Raw genomic sequence first — 26,964 nt, forward strand, 5'->3', positions numbered from 1 at the left:
GTGGTACTATCCTGTTGTACCCCTCAGAAAGCCTCTGCAATCACTGAGCAAGCAGAGGGGCTCCTTCTCAGTGGAGGGAATAACTGGGGAGGGAAGAAGGAAGCAGAGAACTTTGGGGAAATGCAGAGAATTTCCCAAAGTTCATTATAAATGCATATACACATATGAGGCAATGACACCAGGATTCACAGTTACAATCCTGCATGCTCAAAGGCAATCTTCTAAGTCCTTCTTATTTTTACGTTTACACAAGTGTCATGATTTGCTGGAGATTTTAGCATCTCCAGTTCTCTTGCTGGCAGAGAAATTTAGGGGCTCCAAAGGCTTCTGAAAGACACCCATGGAACAACCTCCAAAACCTGAGGAGTCTTTCTGCGAAACTACTCTGTGGTGCCTTGATTCCCCTTACACTCTGCAAGCTTATCCATATCTTCACAAGGGACCCAGAAACTTCCAGGAGATTCTGGTACACCAAAAATTGATGTTTCCAGAAAATAACTTAGTTCCTCTGGGAGTTTTCATAGCAATGATGAAATTACATAAATGACCTTCATCTCCCACTCCAGTGATGCTGCTTTTCTTTAAATCAGCTACCCACAGACTCTAGTTTTATTCTCTGAAGCAAGCAACTGTGTGAGCTTGGAGTTCAACAGATTTTGGTGCCGTGATGCAGAGAGAGACATCACCTCCTCCTACAGTGACTGGCAGGCAGAACTGTCGTATATGGGCAGTTGAGGGCAGAGCTACGGGATCCACATGGAAATCCATCACTACGTTTGTTTCTGGATGCATTTGCATTGCCTAAGACAGAGACAACCTCACAACCGGGAACTACAGTGGGACATGGAAATACGTTTATTCAGCTCCTGTCTTTTAACTAAGAGCAAAAGGATATAAGTGGTGTAAGCATGTTGCGGAGGAGTGGACCCGCCACAAATTGCAAGCGGTACATAAGGGCTACATAGCAACAGGGCAGAAGTACTTGTTGCTGCATTAGTTCAGCAACCTTCCTATAGCAGACGTGACTTGACCTCCTTTTATTCTCACAAATGCAGAAGGGATGCTATTGCTTGGGCTACTTCACTGTTTCGTGTGGTTCGCACTGTTCAATCCATTTCACAGTTAAATAACAAAATCTATTTCTTCAAACAGTGTATCAAAATTTTACTGGTAATAAAGAATTGGTAATAAAATACACTATTTTTAACACTCCTTGGGGAAAATAAATCTGGAGAAAACATGTTCAGAAATCTCCTCCTTCAAATGCAATGTAAAATCCTTCGTATTTTTCAAAAAAAGAAAAAAAGAGACACTTAAAAAATATCTAGTGCAGGCAACTGTTGCTAGCTTTTGCTAGCTCTTCTTAGTATTTTTGAAACAAGATTCCAATACACATGAAACTTATGGAACTGCAAGAGGGAACTTTCAAAAAAAGGTCAAGCTGATGTGAGGGCCCTCCCGAGAAAAGTCCTCCTACTTGTTTCCAGACAGGATTACAGCTAAATCAGAAATAATGTCCTTTAGCAAGTGGACACATATGATCTGCAGCCACTGGAAAACCTGCCTCTTCAAAAGCTCCAGTTTTCCAAACTGTTAACACTGACAATGATATGGCAAAGCCACTATAGTTTTCCAGAGGCTAATTATGAACAGGTGATAATTGGAGGAAAAATTCAGAAATCAAATATTGAGCTCGGTTTGAGCTCATTAAGGTTGCTACTCAGCATTGGTAAAATATTCATGCGCAAACACAATGTAGTTTTATGTAAACCTGTTTGAAAAAAAGATAACGCCAAGTAAAACAGAACAGAATTTGGTTTAATGTGTTCTTGTATGCAAATTACCTCCGAGCAGTTAATACAGGTAAACTTGCTAACTTATTTAGATATATGCGACAACCCTTACGGGTTATATTGACCTCTTGTTAACTCTTCCGAGTACAGTCACACGAGTAGGAAATCCAGGCCTGAGATAAGGCAGTGGAGTCAAAGAGTTACGGCCGAGATGCTGAAAGCCTTGAGAAGGCAGAACAAGCAAACCCAGGGTCTCCCCTCTCCACTCCTGGGGAAGTACTACAAAGATTTCATTTGCATGTAAAAAGAGGTGCAGATTGTGCTTCAGAGTAGCAGTTAACATCAACTTCTTCGAGAATACCTCCATTTTATTTATGTGCATTTATATTTTAAGCCCACCATGCAGAGGTAACGAAAACGCTGCAGTCCCATCATGATACGACAGTGGACAAATGGAGGCAACAGTATCAACCCAAAATGGTTTACAGCTACCCCAGTGGGCATTTGCCCTATCCTGTGAATGTGAACTGAGAAATCAGCCCAAGATTTCGTGACTCAGAAAATTTTACCAAATGAATCTTCTTGAGGTAAAAAATACATTTTCTTACTTCTTAAGAAAATACACCTTTTATTATGTAGTGCCGACATCATTTGATAAACTCTTTGCTGCAGGTAAAATAACAGCACAAGGATATTTTTCACATTTTCAAAAGATGCTACATTGCTATTTTTCTTCACCTTTCTCCGTAATAGCCACCTGCAAGTTTGAAATTAAAATGTATCCATTTACTGATTTTTTCCCCTGTATTATGCAGGTCACTAATGAGTGCCAGGTTGCTGGTATTGCTTTATTTATGTATTAGAAAGAGAAGAGCAGTAAAGCATTTAACAGAGTCACAAAGAGCCATAAAAACTTTCGTAGTGACACACTATAGGGCAGAAAGAAAATTAGGTCAAGACACAAGTCTACTGAACTTATGAACTGTTAATTTCACCTGGACGGAAAACTTTGAAAATTTTCTTTACTGCGTTTTAATTAATTAGCAATGAGAATCTTTATGTTATTAAACCAGATCTAAGCGCTTAAAAAAAGACTCTGTTGCTAAAGCTGCATAACATTAGTAAGGGTTGCAATGACCCCGTTCCACACAAAGCCAAGCTGGAGAAGATTGAGGGGTGTTTTTCCTCTTGTGTGCTACTAGGTTTTGGGAGAATATTAAAAATAAAATTGGAAGATGAAGCCATGTTGAGTGTTTCCTGACACATGTAAGTGCGTGGTTTTTCCTTTTAATTTCTGTCAGCCATTCCGGTTAATTAATCCAACATATTTATGCCCGTTATATCTCAATGACAACGCATTCGCAAATGGTGCGATTCCTACGTGAGAAGTCCTACCACGTTGCTATGCTTATCAGATAAAGAGAAAAGGAAAGGACAAAAAGAGCGTATCGGGTTGGATGTATTTTTAAACAAGAGAATTAGTCATTCCTGAGGCTGCAGCAACTGCCTTAGGAGAAAAACGCGATTGTTATATTTTGTATTACTTTCTTTAAAATACCAAAAACATATCATGACAAGCTAATTGTAGGTATTCGCTGGACACGTCTGGTTCTATTCAAGGGCTTTATCAGGCAGTTTTGGCCTCACAGACTGGTCTTTTCCACAGAAATGTCAGCAAAGCCTCAGAATTAATGGACTGTGAAGTGTTTAGAAACGTACCGCTTCACAAAAGTATACTGCGACGATGTGACACTAATGGGAGGTGACCCATGGGTTTATGACAAAATAGCCCACTCTAACAACAGCTACAACAAATTAATACAGCTTCTACACACAGTAGCTTCCAACAAAGCAATATACGGTGGAGTGGGAGGTGCAGGATAGTGGAATAAGGGAACATTGATCAAGATTACGATTTGTCAATTATTTGGTTATCCCCGGTTTTGTTTTCCTCAAGAGAACGGAGCTGCAAACTCCCGGCTGAAGAAAAGGAAAAATGCAAAGCTCCATTTCAATTGGATAATTGGAGAAGGAAAGTTAGTAGCATTTGTGAGCAATGTCTCATGAACCTAAGTGGTAAATGACTGTATTTGCTTACATGATTTTGTTTTCTTTTAATTTTGCTACTTTAAAAAAAAAAATGCAGTGCAACTCCTTCAATCTTTTTGCAATTCTGCATGGTTGAACATTTGAAATGAGTTTGCGTATCACCCCCAGGCATTGATTCAGAGTTGATTGGGGCAAAGCAGACTCCATGTGCTTATTTTTATACACGTCATTTGGGAAGTTATATAGCCAAGGGAACAGAAAATGTGTTGCTCCACTGCCAAATTATCACATATCCCTCGATGAAAACGGGAGATGATCCTAATCAACAAGTTGTGCGACCTTAGTGCAATGGTAATGTCAGGTCAACTCGGGAAAGTGAAGAGACAGATCTAAATACAAATAAAAAGAAAGAGAGAGACAGAAAGAAAGAAAGAAAGAAACAACAATCCTTATAATTATCATCATCTGCTGCTTTTCCCTCTTCTGGCAAAGAAACACTCCATCCATTTGCAGAAATCGCCCGCGGAAACGTTACATCAAAACTAATCACAACGATTAAAATCAGCTTTTCTGTGCAAGAGGAGAGTAAAAAGCAAGTTGGAGGCTGGAATGAGACTGTTTTTTCCACCAAAAAAATCCGAAAAAAATATACACGCTACATATATATATCTATCTATATGCACGTTTCGAAGGAGATCAATTTTATGCCCGTGTGATCAGTTAATTTAATTTAACTTTTATTTCGGAGATTGATTCAGACTGGAGGTAGAGACATGAGCTAATTGTATCCTGATCCTTGCCTTGAGGGGTTTCAAAGCCCTGGAGCAACTATTCTCTGTATTTTGCTCTGTCTACCTTAGCCAAGCTATTGCATTTCTCTCTGGTGTAGCGAGGAGAGCAGACCGCTGCCGGGAGAGAGAAATATCGGAAGTGTGAGTTGGGGGGGGGACAGGGGAGAAAAAAAGGGGGAAAAAAAAAATAGCGACACTTTTTTGCGGCTCCGATGTTCCAGGTAAGGGCTGCTCGGGATTGTTGTTGTTTGCAGTGGAGGGTGCGGAGGGACTCGGGCGCCGCTCGCTTCCACGCATGTGCCGGGCGCTCGCACCCCGCGCGGGGACGCGGCGCGGCCGCCTCGCCCGCCGCGCTCCCCCGCGCAACCCGCGCAGCGCCGCGGGGAGGCGGGGAAGTCGGGAGGGAGGGGGCCGCGCAGCGGGCGGGGGGTCTGGACGGGGGGTTGAGCGCCTCCTTTCCCCACCGCCTCTCCAAGCGGGGGGGACTTAAGGGTGGCGTGTGCGTGGGGGGGATTTAATTCAAATGTATTTTCGCGTGGGGGGTGCGCGGCTCTCATTGTTCTGCGCCGGGCTGCAGGAGGGGTCCGCCATTGTGTGTGTGTCAGATCGAGGGACCGGGAGGCACCTTCCCCCCCACTCCCGCGCCACCGTCCCTCCGCGGCGCACCCCCTCCGGAGCCTCCCGGGGCGCCCTTTGTTGCCGGGGCGGCGGAGGGAAGGGCGGTCCCGCGGCCCTTCCCCCATCACGGCCCGTGGGGCGCGGCGTGGGGGCCGCGGGGCAGCGGCCGCCCTTCCTCCGCGCCGCCTGTCTGCCCGCTGCTCCCGGGGCGCCGACGGCGGCGGGACGGCGGTTGCTCCCCGTCCCCCCGGGACCGGCCGCCGCTGGACCGGCTGGCGCTGCCCCGTCCCCCGCTGCCCCGTCCCCCGATGTCCCGACGACGTCCCGGAAGAGAGAGTCGCGTCCGCCGTCTCAAAAACCCAAAAGAAAAAAAAAACAGCCGTTCGCTGCCTGCTTCCAATCAGCGAGATACAAGTTTATTGGAGCATGCCCTGCGGGCACCGAGCGTGCTCGGATTGTTCGGGCAAATTAAAAATGGGCGAAACGCTTCTCCCTTCTCAGCGGCGGGGGCTGCTCGGAGACCTCCCGCTCTTCCCGCCTGGCGGCGGGGGAGGGAAGTGGCAGAAAGCGGCCGGTGCAGCTCAGGCATCGCTCGGTGTGCGGGCGGGGGCGGGGGGACGGCACCAGGCCAAGTGCGGGCGCTTTGGGGCTGGTGGCTTAAGTGATTATTTTTGTTCTCTGTCACAAGCGCGGTGGTAGAAGGCTTCGCCTGAAACGCAACTTTCCATCTTAATCTTCCACCGAGAGCCGGGGGCGGCTTAGCGGAGGCGGCCGGGACCGCAAGGGGGACTTGGGGCGGGCGAGCGCACCGGGAAAACTCTGGGTTGATCCCAGGAACTTGGTGCCTTGTACAGGCCGAGTCCGGAAAAAGAAAACAAAAAGCAGTTTAATTGGTGCCGGTTGGTTTCAGCAGCGCCCGTGGAAGGATGCTCGACCCGCAGGTCGGAGGCACTTGGTGAAACTTCCCCTCGCCTATTCAAAATGACTGCGGTGATTTTGGTGTGTTAATTACGCCCGAAGCAGCACAGCACAAAATGTTCTAGCACACACTAGAGGTCCCTCTCAGAGCTGTTAGATGATAGGGTGTTTTCAGGTTGTGTTATTCCTTTTTTTCCTTTTTTTTTTTTTCCGGTTTCACTGTTTGAACATTGACTTTTAATGCAAATATCAGGGCAAAGTTTAATATAAGGGTGAAGAAGGATTTGCGATGTTTTTGTTTGTGCCCTTGTTTGGACATCAGTGGGTCAGTTAATACAAACATTCCACTGCATTCTAAAGAACGAATGTAAATGGGGTTGATTTCATGGAGTAATTTTTGAGTTCTGTTTGAAATATCCTCACAGTATTTTGTTGTTGGGGACAATTTCTTACTTAGTTTTCTCATATGAATCCTGCAATGCAAGTAAACAGTGTAAAACTTGAATACTGATTACAGGATAAAGCTCTTTTTTTTTTTTTTTTAAGAGAAATATTAAAGCTTGATAAAAAGCCAAGTATTAAGATTATAAGGAATCAATGAAACAGATGAGGGCAACTAAAAGTAATTGATCCCCAGCAATTTTCATATCCAGTCCATGTTACAGAACTAACTAGTCCCTCCAATCTCCATGTATTACAAGCAGTATTATCACCATTTTACGGATCGAGAAACTGAGAAATAAAAAGAAGGTCACTGACTTGCCTGAAGCCATATAGCAAATAAAAGATAGATCTGGAATCAGCTAGGACAGATTTAGATCTCTTGCTGATTTGCACTGCTGTAACCACTGATTTCAGTAGAATTCATCTGGATTTAAGTCAGATTTGGACCTTGGGTTTTGCTCTGTCCCTTAGAAACACTGCCTTCACCTTAATTCCATTTTTAACATGACTGAATCAGATGCGAGATTTGAGGGGGGGATGTATTTGCTGTACATCTAATTTTTAAAAGACAAATTACTGTGAAACTTTAGGACTATGTTTTTTCTCGATTTTTTTTTTCCCCTTACAATTTCATGTGTCACATCAGTGTTGTTCCGTAGTTGGATTTTGGTATTGCTTTTTTAAATGAACAATTTCCTCGTGTAGTGCAGCTTTTGTTACTGATTTCTGAGAAGTGCTTTTTACTAGATGTCTCTGAATGAAGCCTTCAGTTACAGGTTGGAACAACCTGAGAGCAAATGATTTTGCATGAAGAAGATTTCCATTCACTGTGGATCTCACTCAGGCAGAAGTGAAAAATTGCATGACTATCATACACAAAAAAGCCAGCCTTTCCCATGCATAGAGGAAGGGCTGCACGTAGATGACTTCCTCACATAGGCTTTTTATTGGATTATAAGTTTATGTATGGCGAAAATGTGATGTGAAAGGAAATATTCACTGATCATAACAAATGTGAATATATTATTCAAAGTGGGGTCTTTCACAATTAACAAAATATCCAATCTGCCCGTCACAGTCAGACAGCATTTCACATGAGCCCAGCTGGGAAGGAACGATAATTTCTGCTTTCTGTATTCCAACTACTTTAGAAATATTTTCAGGGTACCATAAAGCAGACACAGATGCACAGATTGTCATTATGGTGCTTTACTGTTCATTTATTAATGTGTGCTGGTATATACACACGGTCACCACTAAACCATGATGTATAAAGTTCCTGCTTTTGTGTAACTAGTCATCAGCTGGATTTAGTAAAATGCTGATTCTTCAGGGAGCTGATGGTCCATCCATGTTGCCTAGATCCCTGCAACAAGGGTCCAACTCTTATTGTAATGTGTGGGTAAGACATAGGACATGGGTGTAATTAAGAATATTCTCCCCGCCTCAATTTTAGCTTATATGTCTCTGAAATAGAAAGCATTCAGAGGGGAATTAGCCCCACAGAGTGTGTGTGGTTTGTTTAAGACCGTGTACTAACCCACTGGCTGAGCCGAGTTCTAAATGCCAGAATTTTATCCCCCTTTCTCATGTTCTGTGCAGTAAACTGCTGTGCCTCACTTGCAATGTGTGTTCAACTCTTCTCTGGTACCAGAGAAAAAATAATGTTCATCAGAAGCAAATTTTAGCAGAGATGCCTGCTGTTACTTATTTTGGATCCTTTTACACAGCTGCAGGAGAGCCAAGTTGGATCTTCTTCCAGGAAACAAATTTAGTTAGTTGTTGGTTGGTGTGGTGGGGTTTTTTGTTTGGGTTTGTTGTTGGTTTTGGTTTTGTTTTTTTTTTTTTTCTGACAAGCATAATTCTGACTTTAAATGGAATCTCTTCTGTTGGTCTGCATTGCACTCATGTTTTCTTTTTACAGCCTGGGTAGAATTAATCTCTGGTATAGTGCCATTGACTTCTGTGTTGTTTCACAAAGAATTAATTTGCCTTCCTTTGTTAAAATACAGATTTCTGTTGTCCTACTTTCCACAGAATACAGTGTCAGGTTTTTTCAGTTTGAAGGAGAAAAATACAAAATGCACATCTTAATTTCAAAGTCATCCAACTTTACTACTTGTGCAGGCAGAGGTATCTCTTCTTTCACTACTTCTGTTGTAAATTAAGTTCAACATGTGTATATATTTAGAGGGTGTCTATAGGCGGGAGGAGGGAGTAACTACTATCTTCCTAGCTGATAATACCTTCAAAAAGAATTTAATGTATGTGAAAGCCATTAGCACATTCCATATTGATGATGTATGTTGTAGCTTTAATAATCTTGGGTTTTCTAAAGTGCATTTTAATCACACTTTTGATCCAGAAATCAAGTAAACAACATCCCATATCCAGCTGAACGCAAGTTGATACTGTTGCACGTTCAGTTGGGTTAAGCTCATGTTTATGAAGTGAGCAGCTCACCTGATAACCTTTCCCTGGTAGCATTTTATCTGACTGGCTGCCCCACTGGCAATGGAAGTTACTGGTTTGATGTGGTTGGCAGGTGAGCGCAAATGAGGCTTTGCAGGTGGTTTGTGTGCAGCCAAAGTCTATGGGTGAGGGATACAGGCCTTAGAAGTGCTTGCTGGGGCAAAGGACAGCTCATCCTGACAAATCATTTAGTGGCTTTTATGCGACTGATTTTCCTTGCCCAATGCACTCATGAATAAGAAACACCCTTTAAAACAAAAAAAAACAAAAAAAACCCAACCAAACAAAACAAGACAAAAAAGCCCAAACCAAGACACTGTGCAGCAAGGTTTGCCCCAAGATGACAGGGAAATGAGTTCCAACTCACCTAGATTAATGGCATTTTCTGCTTCTGATTCTCGAATGAGACCTTCACAATTGTGGTCATTCCCCCTCAGCCCGCATTTGTGACTCAGTTCTGCCTCAAACCTCAGGCTCAGTATAGCCATCTATGGGTTTTCTATGTGTTTTCCTTTATTTTCACTGCTGTAATTCGGGATGATTTGCAGGATAACTGACAGATGGGACTGTAACTGTTAGTGCTCAGGCATGTGCACCCCACTCCTGACACTGTGGCAGTGTGGTTGTCTCTACCAAACAGGCACCTGGTGTGGGGACAAAACTATCTCCGACCGCTGCAGTAAGATTTGCCAGATCTCACCTGTCATAGCTTTCAGTTCTCACCCAAGAACTGTGAAGCCACATTGTGATTTGGCCAGGCAGAAATGAAGGGAAGCTGTCGCAGGCAAGGTTATTTCCAGCAGACAGGAGGAAATGTTGACACTTTTGGGCAAGGCATGGGCAAAACTTACTCTAGAGCACGGGGTGCAGCTCTGAGCATCCATCCTTGAGAAACGTGAACTTAAGCTGGAACTGCAGCTAGAAGGGTGATCAGGGAATGGAGTATCTGTCTTGTGAAAGGACATGCAAAGAGGCTTGAATGTCCATGTTAGCAAAGTCTAGTCTGGATCTGACTACTCTACATAAATACACACAGGTAGTAGATCTGAGCGAGAAGTAACTGTTCAAGGTAAATGTCAATAAACATGTTTGGGCAATAGTTTTCAAGGATGCTTTCTGATGTAATATCTAGAAAATTCATCATTGAAAGTGAGACTTTGAATTTGGTAATACTCTGCTTTGGACGTGTCTTTAAAACCTGGGCTACTCAGAGAATATTTCCAAAAAAAAGCATGGCCAACCCTTTACCTCACTGACCTTACCTGCACAGTCCCAATAGGCTATGGTTGACTAAGTTTTTTCATCAACATTTCTGTCAGTGGAGAAAAGGTTTATTTAAAAAAAAAAAAAAAAAAAGGCATTTTAATATATATTAAAAAAATCTGTCAAAAAGCAATTTGAGATTCTTTTTCAAAACTGAAACCAGACTTTTCTCACACCTGAAAACCACTTTTTATTTTGAATTTTCATTAGATAGAAATTTGAAAAAGACCATGTGGCAGAAAAATGAAAAGAATAGCCTGAATTTTTCCACAGGAAAAAAAATCCTCGATGTCTGTTTTTATGATCGGTGAAAATGTTGCATAAATTTTTGTCAGTGGGAGGAATTTCTAATTTGCCCTTTAGATAGGATCTATCATTTCTTCTCAGTTCCAACTGCAAAGCTATTTCTATCGGTCTTAATTTTTTCCCAGTTAGACCTTTAATGCCTACAGTTTTCTTCTGATTTATTTAGTGGCATCTGCTTTACTTTCATCATATTTTGTAACAAGGAGAGGAGAGATTTAATAAGGAAAGATGACCAAAGAACTCTTTTCCCTTTTCCTCACCTTACAAACATTAACTTAAGAACATCCTCTTCATCACTACATGGCAATCTTTCTGCATGCTAGTTTACTCATATACCCAGCTTATAGGTCCTGGTGGGGAAGGACCGTCTCTCCTGCTGCAGCAGAGCACTGCAGGTATTCAACAACTAATTAATAACAGCTCCTGCTCAGTGTTGCCAGAGGAGCAGGAAAAAGAGAGTAGTGGCAGACATCGAGAGCATCTAAATAACTGTTGGAAGCCAAAGTATTCAGTGGCTTCCAAAGTAGCTCAACGTAAAGGTAAAGTGCTGTTATGAAATAAAAGCAGTTTTATTTCCCTGTGTGAACAGAAGCTTGCAGCAGTATTAGATGGAAGAGGAGCTCTGCATACCATGTCATACAAAGGGGGCACAAGCCCATCTGCACCATCACACAGCCATCCAGGGAGGGAGGGACGGGGGATTGCTGTGGTCCCCAGCCCCAGGGGAAGGAATGAAACTGGGGTCCCTAACTAAAATACTGATTCCTGGCTCCCCAAGGTGTACTGCTTTTTAAATATACCAAGACTCACCTAGAGGTTAAGTTGTCCTAAAAGAGATTGATGGTCCATTGACCAGTCTTGAATAATTCAATTAATCATTATCATTTCTGTAGCCCATGATATACCCATTATACCACACACTTCTAAACACTGAAGAGAGATAATCTGTGCACTATGAACCACTCACACAAGGTAAACAGACCTTTCTAGCTTGCCATTAACAGGCAAATTTGACACCACCTATCTGTAGCAGCCTCTTTAACCTAAAGTAGTGTGGCAAAAGCGAAAAGAGGTTAGAGGTTATTTTACACCTGTATCAGAGGGGGCTTCACGGGTGATGTCAAGGCAGCTACCAGCTGGTGACTGTAGGTGAAAGCATGAAGACTATTTAATAGGAGAAAAGGAGAAATGAGTGGAGTGGGTGAACAGAGGAAGGTTAACACCTTGATTATCAAAGGGAGCTCACAGATGGGGGGAACTTAGGGAGAGCCTTGAAGAATGGTGAAAATCGACAAGCACAGCACCAACGGAGGGATTTAGAGTCAAAAGGGAGAGCTGGACAGTTAAGGCTCCATCCTGTGTAGACAAACAAAAGGCTGATGGATTTACCCTAGGCATCCAAGAGATGGTCACTGATGAGATCCAGGTGATATCTTACATGGATCTGCAGCTTGGCTTTGGAGAAAGTGAGATAGGGAGGGAAAGAAACAGTGGAGTTTGGAGGTGGCTGCAAATGTGAGCTGAGGGGAAAAGAACAGGATGGTGCAACCTTCCTTATCCTCCAGCTTTCCCTTACAGTGGCTTCTGTGGTACGAAGACAGCTTGGGATTCCTGGAGGCAAAATGAGGACATGATTTTTGCTGTTAGCAGAAAACTGAATTTCTAAGGCTGTTGATGCTGTTTTGAGGAAGAGGCTTCCTGAAAAAAAAAAATGTAGGCGGGAGTGTTACTGGTTTGGGGACATACAAGAAAGCAGCTGTGGTTTTTGCTGCACTCAGGCAGGTGAGACTCAGTCAGGAACAAAAATGTTAGCTCTTTCTCAGGGAAAGAGGTAGTCCTTTCAAGGGAAAACTGTAGTTTTGAAGTATTTTCTTTAGCTCAAAAATCTGTATTTATTACTGGCTACATGCAATCCTACCTATTTTTCTTAGTCTTCTTGAACTATTTACATACACTTCCTGCAACTGAGAGTTCCATGGGTTGCTTAGAGATAAGCTGGAGAGTGATATCCTTATCCGTTTATAAGCTAATGTCTTTTTAAATTCCATTAGGTGCCCTCTTGTTTTATGAAGGGCATCTGATTTCTCCTTCACATCATTCATTATTTTATATACCTCAATTCTATCATCTTTTACTGTTTTCTTTTCTAAATGAAATAGTTCTGGTCTTAATCTTTTTGTTTAGAAATACCCCCACATGTCTCTAATCATTTTTGTTGCCTCTGGCTATCTATTGTAGCTATCTAGCACTCCCATCATTGCGTCTCACTGGATCTTTTAAAGCTAGTTCCAAAGTCATCAGCGTGAAGGAGACTGAAGGATGGTCTTGCGGTTAAAGTACATCACCAAGAGTCCAAAAGTTCTGCTTCCAGATCTCCTGCCCTATGACCTTGGGCTAATCATTCAGCAGTGGAGATCCACAGTTTCCCTTTCACTCCCAGGAAACGATATAGTGAAATTTCAAGCAAGATATATCGAGTACTTCTCTATGCCTGGATGGAAATTATTATAGAAGCACAGCCATATTAAATGTAGTAGTTTCGATTGTTTTTCCACAAGGCAGCTGCATGTGCACTGAAATTTGTAACTTCTCCCTAACTGTATGGCGCTTGGCTGTTTTCTGTTTGTTACACTGATATTGGGTTCCAAACAAATTCAATTAAGTCATTTCTCTTTGTTATTTTTTGTGAGCTTCATGTGGAAAGTATGAGTTACAAACAATTTGGGCCAAACAGACACATGGCTTTCATGCGTCCTTGGGGTCTCGGAAAGCCAGTGTAGTTCTGCTGAAAGTGAAAAACAGAATCAAATTCTGACCTTTTACATGTAGGACGTGGCCCATTGCTGGGAGGCACTGAGTACCCCTCACTCCCACTCATACTTCCCACAAGTGGGATCAAGACTAAGGTGCTGCTGGCTTGTCTCCAGTCTAAATGAACTAATTATCCGCAACCTGTCAAGACTCTCACAAAGGATATAAGACTCACCCATCTGGTTCTCTTCTCTGATGTTTTCAGCCGGGCCTGACTGCTATATATATCTAGCACCTATATTGCTCTCCAAAAGCCCACTTCAGTTACGGGACTGCCTTGATGAGTCATTTGGTGTCTCATCGTTTCTGGCACACCTGTGGCACACTGCAGCTGGGTGAGTGCTGCTGTCACAGCCCTATGCTCCAATGGATCTCACAAGCAATGCTTCCCAAATGTCTCTGCTTGCTGCTAAATGGGCATGTTGTGTCTCAAGCACTGGGATAGGAGATCATTGAGGTGTCTGAACTATAAAACCTAATTTCTAGAATTATCTCGTGTCACAAAAGGTGCTGAAAGAATACACTTCTTTGATAGGATGCTACTCCAGCAGAACAGCAAAAGCAAGTTGCTTAGATATTTATAGCATAAAACTAACTAAATTCTAGTTGAAACAGCATTGTTTTGTCTTATTGTTATCCTCCTAGCCCTGTACCTCCTTTTCTGCCTTGATGTCCCTCTTCCCTTTTGCAGGCAGATAGTCAGCTACTGTTCCCATGAACACACCAGGCGGCACTGCCTGCTCCTTTTGCTGGCTGTCTCAAAACTCTGCGCACATTCCTGCACAAGCCCCAGGAAATTCAGTCCTCTTCTGGTCTCTTTAAAAAGAGACCAGCCCTACAAGACTCTCCTGATAACCCCATCATGTCAATAGGCCTGTTTGTGTGGTTAAGGATAACATGTGAGGATGCTCAGGGGTGTTGGGGCATCAAGAATCTTTGCAGCTTCAAAAGAGGAAAGGGGTGGTTTGGCCTTTGGTGGGGCTCGGAGGGTTTTGTTTCCCTTATGCCTTATAGCTGGCATTTTGTCAGAGCCTTCTGCTCACGAGCATTCCCATGACACATGAACATGCTCAAAGAAAAATTTCTTGTGAGAAATCAGTGGGCTTCATTAAATTTTCAAAGTTAGAGCTGTGATCCTCATTGCCCCTCTCTACGGGCAGCTGGCCCTGCCAGATTCTGATTGCTTATGTGAACATTTGATAAATCTCACTGTGGACTACGTTTGCTCTTTCACTGAAGCAGTTATCACACACGTTTCCCTAACACTTTAAAATTATGCCTGCCAAACATTTTCTGATGTAAAGTTAAAAGTCATCTATTACTGAAGTGATTTTTCAGCCCTTGTGGGCATGTTTTTCTTTTTTTTTTTTTCCTTGTGTAGTTCAGATAGTTTCAAGCTCTCTTAAACAGGCTGCCAAGGGTCAGTTTCAAAATATATTTGTGTTGTGTTTTGGTTTGTTGTGGTGTTTTTTTTTTTTTTTAATTTTCTGTGCCCTAAAAATACGTTGATGCTGTTCTTCTCTTTTATGCATCTCCTTTTAAAGCTGAAGTCAAGTGAAAGTAATGTTGCCTTACTGCCAATGCCACAGAAAACTTTATATTAAACTGGAGGTTGCTTCTTCCTCTCCCATGAAGGTCTTAGTCCTGAGCCCCATGAAGTTCTCAGTCTTGCGCATACATCAGGAAGGACACTTTTCCCACTGACTTCAGTTAGCTACAGCCAGATAGTCCCCATACTCCTGTGCTGAAGTCAATGATGCTCTTTCTGAAGTGACCTCTGCTGTGTATGGTGGCACTCCTGCCTTCTGTGCTCCCGAGATGTCCAAAACATGGATGCGGCTTGAAGGGTGCACAGCTTCCCACCTGGCTACCACGCTGGCTCGCAGGGCAGAGAAGCAGGTTCTTGCCCAGAGCAGAGCTGGGATGGGACTGGATCAGGCATCCAGATCTGAAACACTCCCAAGTCCCCTCCTCTAAATTGGACCCATGCAGATTTGGTTGCAACTTTGCAGCCTAGTGATGTGATGTCCTTTATGGTCAGCCTCTGTATGCAAACCCTTTGTTCGTATTCAGAGTCCTGCCTGACCCTTCCCTCATTTTTCCCCCTTTTCACCTCCTGTATGGATCATACTCCTGCTTTCAGTGTGTGAGCAGAAGGCAAGAGGTCACTTCTTTCCTCCCTTATTCTCTCGATTTCTCCCCTTCTCAGTGCTCCTGGCATTTCCTCTTTCTCTAGGTTCCAGAGCTGCGTGTGGGTTTTGAAAATGGTTAAAGCAATTTGTCCAACCACGGCAGGGAGATGCTAAAACGAAGCATGTGTGTCTGTTGGTTTCAAACCAGGATTTTTCTCACTCTTTTCTCAGTTTCTTGTTTAGCAAACATGGTTAAATAGGATCATGGTGTAAAAAAATCAAAGCGACTTCTCCCTTCTTGGAGAGTCCCAGCCTCAGTCCCAGTCTCAGTCCACATCCAGCTTTTTTCCAAAACCCTGCTAGTGCCCTTGAACTTACTGAAGCATGCTACAGCATCAAATGGTCCGACCAATCTGAATTTGTCATTTCCCTTCAAAATGCCTTGGCATGACTTCTATTTGAAATTGCATTTGCTGCTTGTTTGTGTCATAACTGCATTTCATGCAGTATCTAGAAGTGTAGAGACTTGGGTCTGGGCCAGTCTGAAGTAAAGCAGCTAATGCAAATACCCCCCCACCCCAATAAAACACAAGAAACCCCAAACATGATACAAAGCGTTCTAGAATGGAGATAGAAATCTAATAGCTAGCTAACACTTAAAATGCACTGCAATTTAATCCTTTAAATTTCATGTATTTGGAGGGAGGAGAGGGTTGGAGCGAGGTACAGAGGAGGAGACCAGTCAACAGTGAAGACATTACAATCCTTAGCCTCAACATGGAACTACTTAAGCATGCCATAATTGCATCACAGAAGGTATGCATACCCCGAAACCAAAAAGGAAGCAGGAAGGCAAGAAAAAACAAACACAGTATGATGAACCAAACAGGTAACCTTCGGGAAGCAGAAATCTAGCCCTGGCTAACCCGAAACAAAGGAACATAAACTGGCAAGGAAAAATGAAGATGGGGAACAGGAGGACTGAGAGGAAATTTCAAGTGCAAACAGATGCATTTCTGCAAACACATGGGCAATGTAAATATCTGAAAGAGAATTAGTGGATTTGCTGTATCAAAGGGGCAATTAGAAAATGACAAGTGTCAGAGACTACATTATATCCTTCTGTCAGTCTTTTACTGATTGGAAATACATTCACTCTCTACGTATTTTATTTAATTACTAAAGATGGGGGCCTGTCAAACATTGAGATATCAGAAAAGAAACTGCAAGATTGACATGCTAAAGTAACAAACCTCCCAGAGCAGATGGCATCAATCAAGGCTGATAGCTGTTAACAAAATCATGCATGTTTCTCTTAAAAATAGACTGTTCTGCTATACCAAATCAATGGAATATAGCATGTATTTTGCTTGAAAATAAAGATCAGCTCAGCCACATGAAAAAGGATGAAATTTAAGTTAGTGGATTAAAAGAGCTACACACAAGCTTGATGCTAAGCATGACTGATCCAGTAACAGAAAAGCATACCTTTTTAACTTTCTAAAAAAACTTTGAAGTGTCTCAACGAAGCCATAGATTACACAGAATCACTTAATATAGCTTTTAGAGGAAATTTCAGAAAGTCTTTGATAACTTTTCTCACAAGATGCTTGTAAGAAAACCTAGGAGTCATGAGGTGAGATGCAAAATTCTGCCCTACAGTCTCTTTTACGAAAGAAAGCAAGTGTTGCAAGGATGAAGAATGAAAGGTTAGCAAGGATGGCAGTAAACCCTGACACAGATAGACCCCAGGGGTGATGTTTAAAACTTTGATGAATTATCAGAACAATAAGCTGGGACATTTGGAGGTAACAACGTTGTCAAAATTGTCTGGCTCCTTGGTCACCCAGGGCAAGACAAGACTGAAAAACTTGGGGACCCAAATACGGATGTGAAGAGGAAGATGGCATTAATTTTGTTGCTTTGCCAACACCAAAAGTGACAAATGTGAGAAGAAATATTTTGAGTTCTTCACATACACTCCCAGGTTATGAAGAATGTCTTAAAACCTGATCTTACATGTCACATGAGAGCAGAGAAGCAGTGAAAGGGGCAGCCCGTGGTGCCCAGTTGCCAAAGGCAAAGCTCTAGCAGCTCCAAGCAGCACTGGGAGTGGGAGAGCAGGGAGAGGGGGCTCCCAAAACACAGCCAGGCTCCTCTCCCTATGCTGGGGGGGCTGCCCAGGGCCAGAGGGGTACAAAGCCTGGCCTGCAAGGAGAGAGCCGCTGACTGAGTGAACTGATCTGGTTACCCTGGCGTACAAAAGTCAGGGTAAACACAGAAGGGACCCAAAATGCACAAAAACACAGAGGCATGGAAAGTGACTGGGTGGCTGTGCGAGAGCTGGTTTGTTTAGAGAGAAGACTGAGAATATGATAAAGGTAGATGATAACAATGAATACAGCTGAGAAAAGAAATTATAAGCTTCATTTTACTCTTTCATAATATTAGAAAAAGGTTTGTGTGGCAGTGTTAGTTTGTAAAAAAGAAACTGCTGTTATTCCTGATAGACTCAACTTTTCTAAATTTTTGCCCAGAACTGGCTGCAGCATCACTCCTGCCTTTTTCCATGTGTGTTTTGCTACCATTACAAACTGAGATGGCAGGGGCAATGTTCTCACAAAGATCAGAAATGCAATAAAACATAAAACCAGCAAGTCTAAAGCGGATAAGAGGAATTATATTTTCATACCAAATGGAAATTCTCTGATGCAGAATGGACTAGATGGCCTTTAAAGGCTCCTTCCAACCCAAACTGTTCTATGGTTCTACAATTGCCAGCAAGTATCAGCTCAGCCTGGACTGGCATATCAAGGTTCTCCTGGGCTTGTCCTTGGGAGAGAGGCAGGAGACAAGGCTGTGTAAAGACTGGACTTTGTGCAATACAACAAAGCTGTGATCCGTTTTTAAGTAGAACTGTACTGGACCCTTCATATTATTTGTCTACAAAAATTACAAAATATTGTAATCCAAAAGTTCCTTTCACTGTTCCTGTATATTTTTCTTCCCTTACTCCTGCAGTGATGATATTCTGCTGCAAAATTACTGGTGAAAAATGTTCAGTTTGGTATGGGTTATTTGAAATTTTGTCAGTCCTGGGGTGGGCAAGAAAGAAATGGAAAGATGGTTGAATAAGGAGAAATTCTAGTTTATGGAAATGAATAGGACATGTTTAAAGCACAGAATAAGCTCCTTTCATCTCACAGCAAATACAGTATTTGTGGGATGTCAGGATTATGAGTTTCTTGTGAATGACTAGAGTTCAAAATACTCCTATTTGTAATTTTGTGGCTAGTGGCACTTCAGGGTCCAAGAGTTACCAGAGGAAATAACAGAGAGGGAAATAATTTAGAGAAGAAACTAAAATGTTATTATGACACAAATCACAGTGGAGAAACGGAAGATGAATTTTGTTCCATCATACAGTACATGCTTTAGTCTACAAGCTAAGAAATAATAGTACAAAACCTCTCTGCTTAACCTGATATACAAATCAAATCAATTTAATTACTCCACCTTTGTTTGGCAGTAAAGAGCGATGGAATAGGTGAAATGTAGGCAACTACACGGTGGTATTGCCAACGCTGAATGTTTTTGGTTTTTAGCTAAAAAAACCAAACAAAAAACAAATGAAGGTCACATTGTGTCTTTTTTAATCAGTGTCCCCAGTGGATACTTCTGTTCTCATTCTTACAGAGTTATTTTATAAGAATCTGCATTTGAAAGCCCAGTATTTGACTTCTGGTTTTGACTAACAAGACTTAGATGCTTGGGTGCAAAATTGCTAGCCTGTGAGACTGCTAAGATACCAAGCCAGGGGCCACCAGAAAATAAGAAGTATTAAATACACTATGAATTTCCCACAAACTCTTTTACAGACTCCTAGGGTAACACATATTGCAGTCTGTATGTAAGAAGGGGAAGGAGAACAGTCAGATCACAGTTTTCTCTTCTGTACTCAAGGGCAGATTGTGTAATCTCCATAGGTGGGTGCACATCTTTAAATATATTCTGAATATTAATGAATTTGGCATCTGTGTCTGCCAGCCACAAAATAGCAATCTGCAAGCTGCTCCGAGCATCCCACACTGTGCCAGGGTTTCTGTGGAGGTGATCAGAACCTCACAGGATTAGACACACTGGGCAAAACCTGCTATATTTAGCTATGCATAGGGAGTTCCCCTGTTTCCTTGGTTATCTACTACATTTGCAAATAAATGTGCTGCTGAAAGCATTAATAAGTGCTATCAGTAACTTCTTCAATCTGTAAACTGATCACAGAGCAAGGTAAAACAGATTGCTAGTTAGAAAGTGCAGCTATGTCCCAATAGACTGGAGAACAGAACAGCAGGAGTCACTTTCCTAAGGCAAAGAACTGAATACACAAGCCTGTCCAGAAGTTAAAACCGAGTTGACGGAGCATTCCCTAGTCATACACGGAGGAGGAAGAGGTTGCTTGGTACACCATGCATTTATGAAAGGTTATGGGTAGACAGTTAAACCGAGAGAAGTGTTTTTGTGCTCTATTCTGAGTGAAAAAGAGAGAAACAAGTTCCTAAAAGACACAGATTTACCTGGAGAGGCATCCAGTGAAGCTGTGGACATGTTTCCCCTCTGCTCAGGAGAATCTCTGTTGCTATGAGCAGATGACACCAAAGGATTGTTTGAATAGAATAACCACAAAACAAGTAATGCTAATGGCCACCTCTTTTGTTGCATTTTTTATCAGCAGATTTCAAAATTTATCACAAAAGAAGTGTTTAACTATGGACGCATTTTACAGAGAGGGAAACTACCGTGCAGAAGATGGAGTGACCTATCGAAATTCACCCAGGAGGCATTTTGCTGAGTCAGGAACAGAAACTAGAGTGCCAGCCCAATGGGGAAGGTTTCCTAAAACAACATGGAACCAAGGAGAAAAAGGAGCAAAGTCTCCACATTTCAGCAATGAGAAGCACCATCTGCCTAGTTCACCATTTTTTTAAAGAATATTAGCACAGACTTTTGAGTATTTAATTAATTACTGAGCTGGCTCTGCGGTTCCTTTACAGGATGAAAACAAACACTTAAACAAACCTCTCCTGCCAACCCCACCCAACACCTACACCTACTCAGTTACAACAGATGGATGAATGCCACAGACCAGATGTCAACACGATACCAAATTTGACACTGCACAAGAAGGTGTAGCACGCTGCAGAAAAGAACTGCTCCCACGGTAACATTATTTAAATGCCAGATTGCACTGATCCCTGTTAGAAGTGATATGCACAGAACCCAGACAGCGAAGACTGTAATTGCTGCCACAACCTCCTGAAATCTCTCCATCTCTTCTAATAGTCTTGCCTAAATTTTATTATCTTCCAAAGGTGGGAAGCTTTGCTGAAAAAGGATATAGAAATACCTGGCTGGAGTCCAAGAGGGATGGGATGACTGTCTCCTCTTCTTGGAACAGCTTTGATTACACCTGCTTTTGTAGCGTCTAGTAAATAGGGTCACTCAAGGTGCTCCTTGCTGCCCTTGGACATTGGCCTTGAAGGACAGGTGATCTCTCTTCTAAGAGATTGTCTATTCCTGAAAGAGATTCAGATGTAGCATGGACCGGGACATGCGTATGTGAAGAGTACGTGGAGTGTGAAGACATTTACATAGGTGGCAGCTTCATTTGAATGGTTTGTATAATACTCTACCAATTGACTACTTTAAGTCTGAAGCAGTGTACCCTCCCGAGCAAATCTGAAGGCCCTGCGGGTTGAATAGGTGGCCCAGAGTTACTGGGCTTTCTGAGGACATTGGTCACCTTGTGTGTCTGTAGCATGGCATGATGACCTGAGCTAGGTCAGCTCCCCTGGAGCTGCGGAGCATCTGTAGTTGTTACTGCGGAGTTCAGATGAAAGAGGTGCCTTTGCAAGCCCAGTTTGATTTCTGCCGGAGCAACAACATTTTGGAACGGAAACTTGAACAGTCCCTCACAGCATGCTCACAGCTAAATTGAGGAGGTGTGGTCTAGACAATAGAGTAGTGAGGTGGGTTGCAAACTGGCTTAAAGAGAGAAGCCAGAGAGTGGTGGTCAATGGTGCGGAGTCCAGTTGGAGGCCAGTATCTAGTGGAGTACCTCGGGTCAGTACTGGGGCCAATATTATTCAATATATTCATTAATGATTTGAACGAGGGAATTGAGTGTACTATCAGCAAGTTTGCTGATGACACTAAGCTGGGAGGAGTGGCTGACAGATCAGAAGGCTGTGCTGCCATCCAGCGGGACCTGGACAGGCTGGGGAGTTGGGTGGGGAATAACCTGATGAAATTTAACGAGAAAGTGTAGAGTCCTGCATCTGGGCAGGAACAACCCCAGGTTCCAGTATAGGTTGGGAAATTACATATTAGAGAGCAGTGTAGGGGAAAGGGACCTGGGGGTCCTGGTGGACAGCAGGATGACCATGAGCCAGCACTGTGCCCTTGTGGCCGGGAAGGCCAATGGCATCCTCGGGTGTATTACAAGGGGGGTGGTCAGTAGATCAAGAGAGGTCCTCCTTCCCCTCTACTCCGCCCTGGTGAGACCCCATCTGGAATATTGTGTCCAGTTCTGGGCCCCTCAGTTCAAGAAGGACAGGGAACTGCTGGAGAGGGTCCAGCGTAGGGCAGCAAAGATGATTAAGGGAGTGGAGCACCTCCCTTATGAAGAAAGGCTGAGGGAGCTGGGGCTCTTTAGTTTGGAGAAGAGGAGACTGAGGGGTGACCTTATTAATATTTATAAATATATAAAGGGTGAGTGCCATGAGAATGGAGCCAGGCTCTTCTCAGTGGCAAACAATGATAGGACAAGGGGTAATGGGATCAAGCTGGAACACAAGAGGTTCCACTTAAATTTGAGAAAAAACTTCTCAGTGAGGGTGACAGAGCACTGGAACAGGCTACCCAGGGAGGTTGTGGATTCTCCTTCCCTGGAGACATTCAAAACCCGCCAGGACACCTTCCTGTGCGACCTCACCTAGGCGTTCCTGCTCCAGCAGGGGGATTGGACTAGATGATCTTTCGAGGTCCCTTCCAATCCCAAACATACTGTGATACTGTGACTTGTTTGCCCTTCCCAGAGAGTCCTGCCATGGTCTGAGCAGTCCAGATAGGAAACATGTACAAAGCAGTTGTCTAACAATAAAAGTTCTGTCAAAACTGAGGCCTTTTGCTGGAATTTTTCAGTTTTGATGGAATCCTGACGGGTAATGGTTTCTCAGTTAAACCGAGTGTGCAAATGACCTAGAAATGCCCAAAGTCTGCTGATTTGAGCAGCTACTTAGGACAACCTGAACACCAGGAAGCTGCATGAGATGTCCTCCTCTCAGAACTGTGAGTGGTTTTCTTTTTCTCCTAATGGGGATTTGAAACCTGAAAAATAACATTTCCCAAAGACATACTTGTAGCTGTCACACTGTCCCATTCTGGAAGAAGTATTTTGCATACAGGAAAGTAAGTCCAGGGAGATCATGGCTAAAACTATCTACTAATTTTAAGTTTGAGCTGCTGAGTGTCTATCTTTTTCAGAATATTTAACATTTTTGTAGCATTCTGCCCCAGTTGCATGCAATGTGTACTTAGCTCTTTCACAAATGAGATCTCAAGTGATTTGGGTGAGGCGCCCATAGCATAAAAAAGAGGTTCTTGGTGCCCATTTTGGCTTGGTTTAAGTGACTGGTCCAGTATCTTAACATAGGAACTTTGTGGCAGAGCCAGGGATTAAATCAAAGGATGTATCTTCTGCTCCAGGCAAATTTGCAGACAAACTGTCAGACTACAGATGACTATTCAATGAGTCCCATCCATCCTGGGCACTGAATGAGGCAAAGGCCCTGTAGAATTAAAAAAAAAATTTAAAAAATAAAATTTTTTAAAAAAATAAATAAATAAATTTTAAAAAGATAAAAAAATAAAAGGAGAATGTGATTAGATCATTAACTGCAAAAGAAAATGTGGCAGTAGGAGAAGCAGCATAGCTGTGCTGGCTTTAATCCAACTAACAGGGAAATGGTTTTATTGTAGATGTGGCTATATGGAACACTCCAGTGTAGAGTGACTTGCATGAATATCACACCCTTAGTTTGCTGAGCAAACTTACCATGTTCTCTTTGGCGCCCACAAACTCTCAGCAACACAAGAGAGTCAGGATCCATCCTCAGATCAAAGCTTAGTCATGTTCCTACTGCCTTATCACATTCTCTTTATTTGCAGCATGTGCGTGGGATCACGAGGCAGGCATGACCTGAAATACCAAGGCACTACATGTAAAAAAATGGCTGGTCCTTGGCAGCGAAGTCAGGAATTATACACATTTTAAATACTCTGTAAGGTTTTTGCTTTTTATCACTATGTAGTCTTAAAGAATAGAATCCATTTCAAAATCCCTACAGTATATCTGCATATCCTTGTGTTTTAGAAAAACCCTGATATTATGTCTATGAGGCACAGGAGTTAATCCGTGTTAATCACTAGAACAACAGCATCTGAATGCAAATTCTTTGTGGATATTGGACCTCATTACCATGTTCCTGTTGGAGCAGTGACCTCAGCAATATGAAGGTGGTGAGGCACTGGAACAGGTTGCCCAGAGAAACTGTGGATGCCCCATTCCTGGAAGTGTTCCAGGTCGGTTTGGATGGGGCTTTAAGCAACACCGTCTAGTGGAAGCTGTCCCTGCCCGGGGTAGGGGAGTTTGATCTAGATGATCTTTAATGTCCCTTCCAACCCAAACCATTCTACGATTCTATGATGATTTTGGCTTGTATTGTGCTAGCACTTTCTAACGCTATGGAATTTGAGGTACCAGAGGTTTTTAAACATGGTTATTGAATTCTGTGTGCTTTAGTGGAGGCTTTCTATGTCATGCAGTTTTGTAAGCTAAAAGTCTGTAGTGTGTCATTCTAATTCCTAAGATAGAAGGCAGTCTCCATGATGTATCCAAGATCAAAGAAGTAATGGCCACTTGTAGTTGCACAGTACTTGAGTGGTGCTGTTTTCATCAGGAATGTGTAGATCATCTTCACAGCAATGCAACTGTGATAACAGTGATGAGACTCTATCAGTACAATTGTTGGTCAAAAGAAAATGAGAACTCTTCCATTAATCAGTCACATGAGTAAAACTGTCAAGGGTAGACAAGTCCTGAAGTGGTAAGGAAAGTCTAGTAACAGAGAATGGAAGGGATTTGGGAGGTCTTTTAGAGTTCTGAAGTTGATCATTTTGTATTAGTTGATTAGTTGATTGCTGTAACTTCTTGTAGTAAATATTTTTTTGTGTGACAGTTATGTTTGGTGAAGTATTGGAGAGAACAAAGGAAAGTAAAGAAGAGCACACCAGGCAGTGCATATCAGTTTCCCAGGTCATGATGATATAAGTTGAAAGAGGGACAGAGAAGATGGGATGGTGTGAAAATAAACAGGAGGAAGAAAAAACACTGGAAGTTTGAGGCAGAAGATAACAAATCAGGGAGTTCTGTGACAGCTGAGGTAGGTGAGAAGTGCCTAATACATGTCTCTAGACTGCTCCAGGTTCCCAGTGGAGCCACCAAGTAAGGGTGCAAATCAAAGTTTTATATGTTTTCCATCAATGCACTTTCTATCCTGTAGTTTGTCCCGAGAGCCAGTTATCTACTTCCAGTCATCCATGAGCCATTCAGGAGCCCTGGTAGATGGCAAGCAGGAAGAGCATTTGAGGCTGTGGTTTCTGTGGCTGAGAATACTGATTTCCCTTCATTTAAGGGTTTACCTTTTCACAGTTCTAAGAGTGACTGCTGAAATGTTCATAGTCATGTGTGTGCTTGCCTGATGGGAAATGTGCATTTGGGGACTGTGGCTTTGGTACATGGCAAATGGCAGTTAACAGAACAAAATCTGCCTCTGGCAAATCAACCTTGCACAGAATTCTAGAGGGTTTTTTTTTCATTGGTTTTGTTTTGAAGTGACTTTATTTGCTGAAATGCAGGAAATTGATGTTATAATTTCAAAACATTTGTGGGGATGGAGTCCTTCCCTGCCATGTGCACTTATTTTTCAGTCCTTCTTTCCCACTTTTATTTGCCTAGGCATTGGCCTGCATCCTTTCGTGTGTATTGCCTCTGATGTCTGACTCATTATGGCAACAGAAGCGTTGATGCCAGGCCCAGAAGCAATACTTAAAAACCTGCTATTCTCTCTCCTACAAGCTCAAAGCTAACCCAGTTTGTGGCAAATGAAAGAAATGCAATCATTTGGCACCTTGTCCATGCATCAGTTTGGAAACATAGGACCTTTCTGCTCTGCTTTTCTGAGTCTTTTCTATTTGACTAGGCTTTTATAGGGACCTCTAACTCTAGGGTGTGGAGTTCAATGCTTTGAAAGAAAATGACTGGTTTATTGCATTCTTACTTGGATTGCCAAGCCTTTTGCCTCACCTGACCTCCCAGTATATTTCCCAGTGCCTCATATCCAAGAATGAAGAGATTCTCAGATTTCATAGACAGAAACAATCATCCTTAGCTCTTGTGTTTGGGATAGAGGGTGAATGGACAGGGCAGTGGGAGAAGAAGGTGGCAGAACAGGGCTTGAAAACAAATGCAATCAAAACTCAAAACCAGAAGTTAAGCGAATACTCCCAAACACGGTGTTTAAAAAATAAGCAACGCTTTTTCACTTTCTTCTTGCTTTGTTTGAGTACATCTTGTGGTCACAAATACTTGAGATTGGCAAGGACTGACCACTGCTGTACCAAAACATCTGCAAGGGCATGTGGTTGAAAGCACAGAGATTCCCCTGCACACGTCTCAGGAGGTCAGTACTAGCAGACTGCTGGAGTGCCTAGTGCTACCTGGAGTTGCACATCACAGTTGTTTTGTGTCGTGTGCCAAGGTGAGGAGTTGGAACCTCCTCAGGAGGCAGGCAAGGTTATGCAAAAATGGAGGAACATGGAAAAAGAGGGGTAGGGTCATCTTGTCATTCACATAGATATTAGTATTGTCTGTTCAGCTGTTTGTGTGCCCCCATAGGACCAACAGAGCAAGCAGGGATTCTCCCAGACAAGTGTGGGAAGTCATCCATCCTGAGATAAAATCACAGTTCAGAGGGGAGAGGGCTTTTCTCCTGTTTGAAGCTGACAAGCATGCAGTTTTTTTCTTGACAGTTTTCAAGGGATTGCAAAGGAGAAGAGATAAAGCAGAAGGAGGAGACAGAAGAAATGTTCAGGGTAGCTTTGCATATCAGCTCAGTGTATTTTCTGCCCCACCTTTCCCTGTCCTTCATCTTTCCAATGCCCACTAACAGAAATCTAGGAAGCAGTTCAGGCAGCTGGGGACGTACCTCTGCTCATTCCTGAAGGAAGAACAGGTAGTGGAGAGAATAT

At 42.8% G+C, this 26,964-nt stretch overlaps 1 protein-coding gene across 1 annotated transcript in view; it reads left to right on the forward strand.

Annotated features, from left to right (window-relative positions):
* Positions 1 to 4,778: 4,778 nt before the first annotated feature.
* KCTD1 (potassium channel tetramerization domain containing 1) overlaps positions 4,779 to 26,964 on the forward strand; it is a 105,288-nt gene continuing 83,102 nt past the window's right edge. The window contains exon 1 of the mRNA XM_065832539.2: positions 4,779 to 4,854. Within this exon, the coding sequence (XP_065688611.1) occupies positions 4,846 to 4,854 (9 nt within the window). The 5' untranslated portion in view covers positions 4,779 to 4,845. The remainder of the gene's footprint in view (positions 4,855 to 26,964) is intronic.

Source organism: Patagioenas fasciata, chromosome 2 (genome assembly GCF_037038585.1).
Source record: "Patagioenas fasciata isolate bPatFas1 chromosome 2, bPatFas1.hap1, whole genome shotgun sequence".
NCBI classification, from domain to species: domain Eukaryota; kingdom Metazoa; phylum Chordata; class Aves; order Columbiformes; family Columbidae; genus Patagioenas; species Patagioenas fasciata.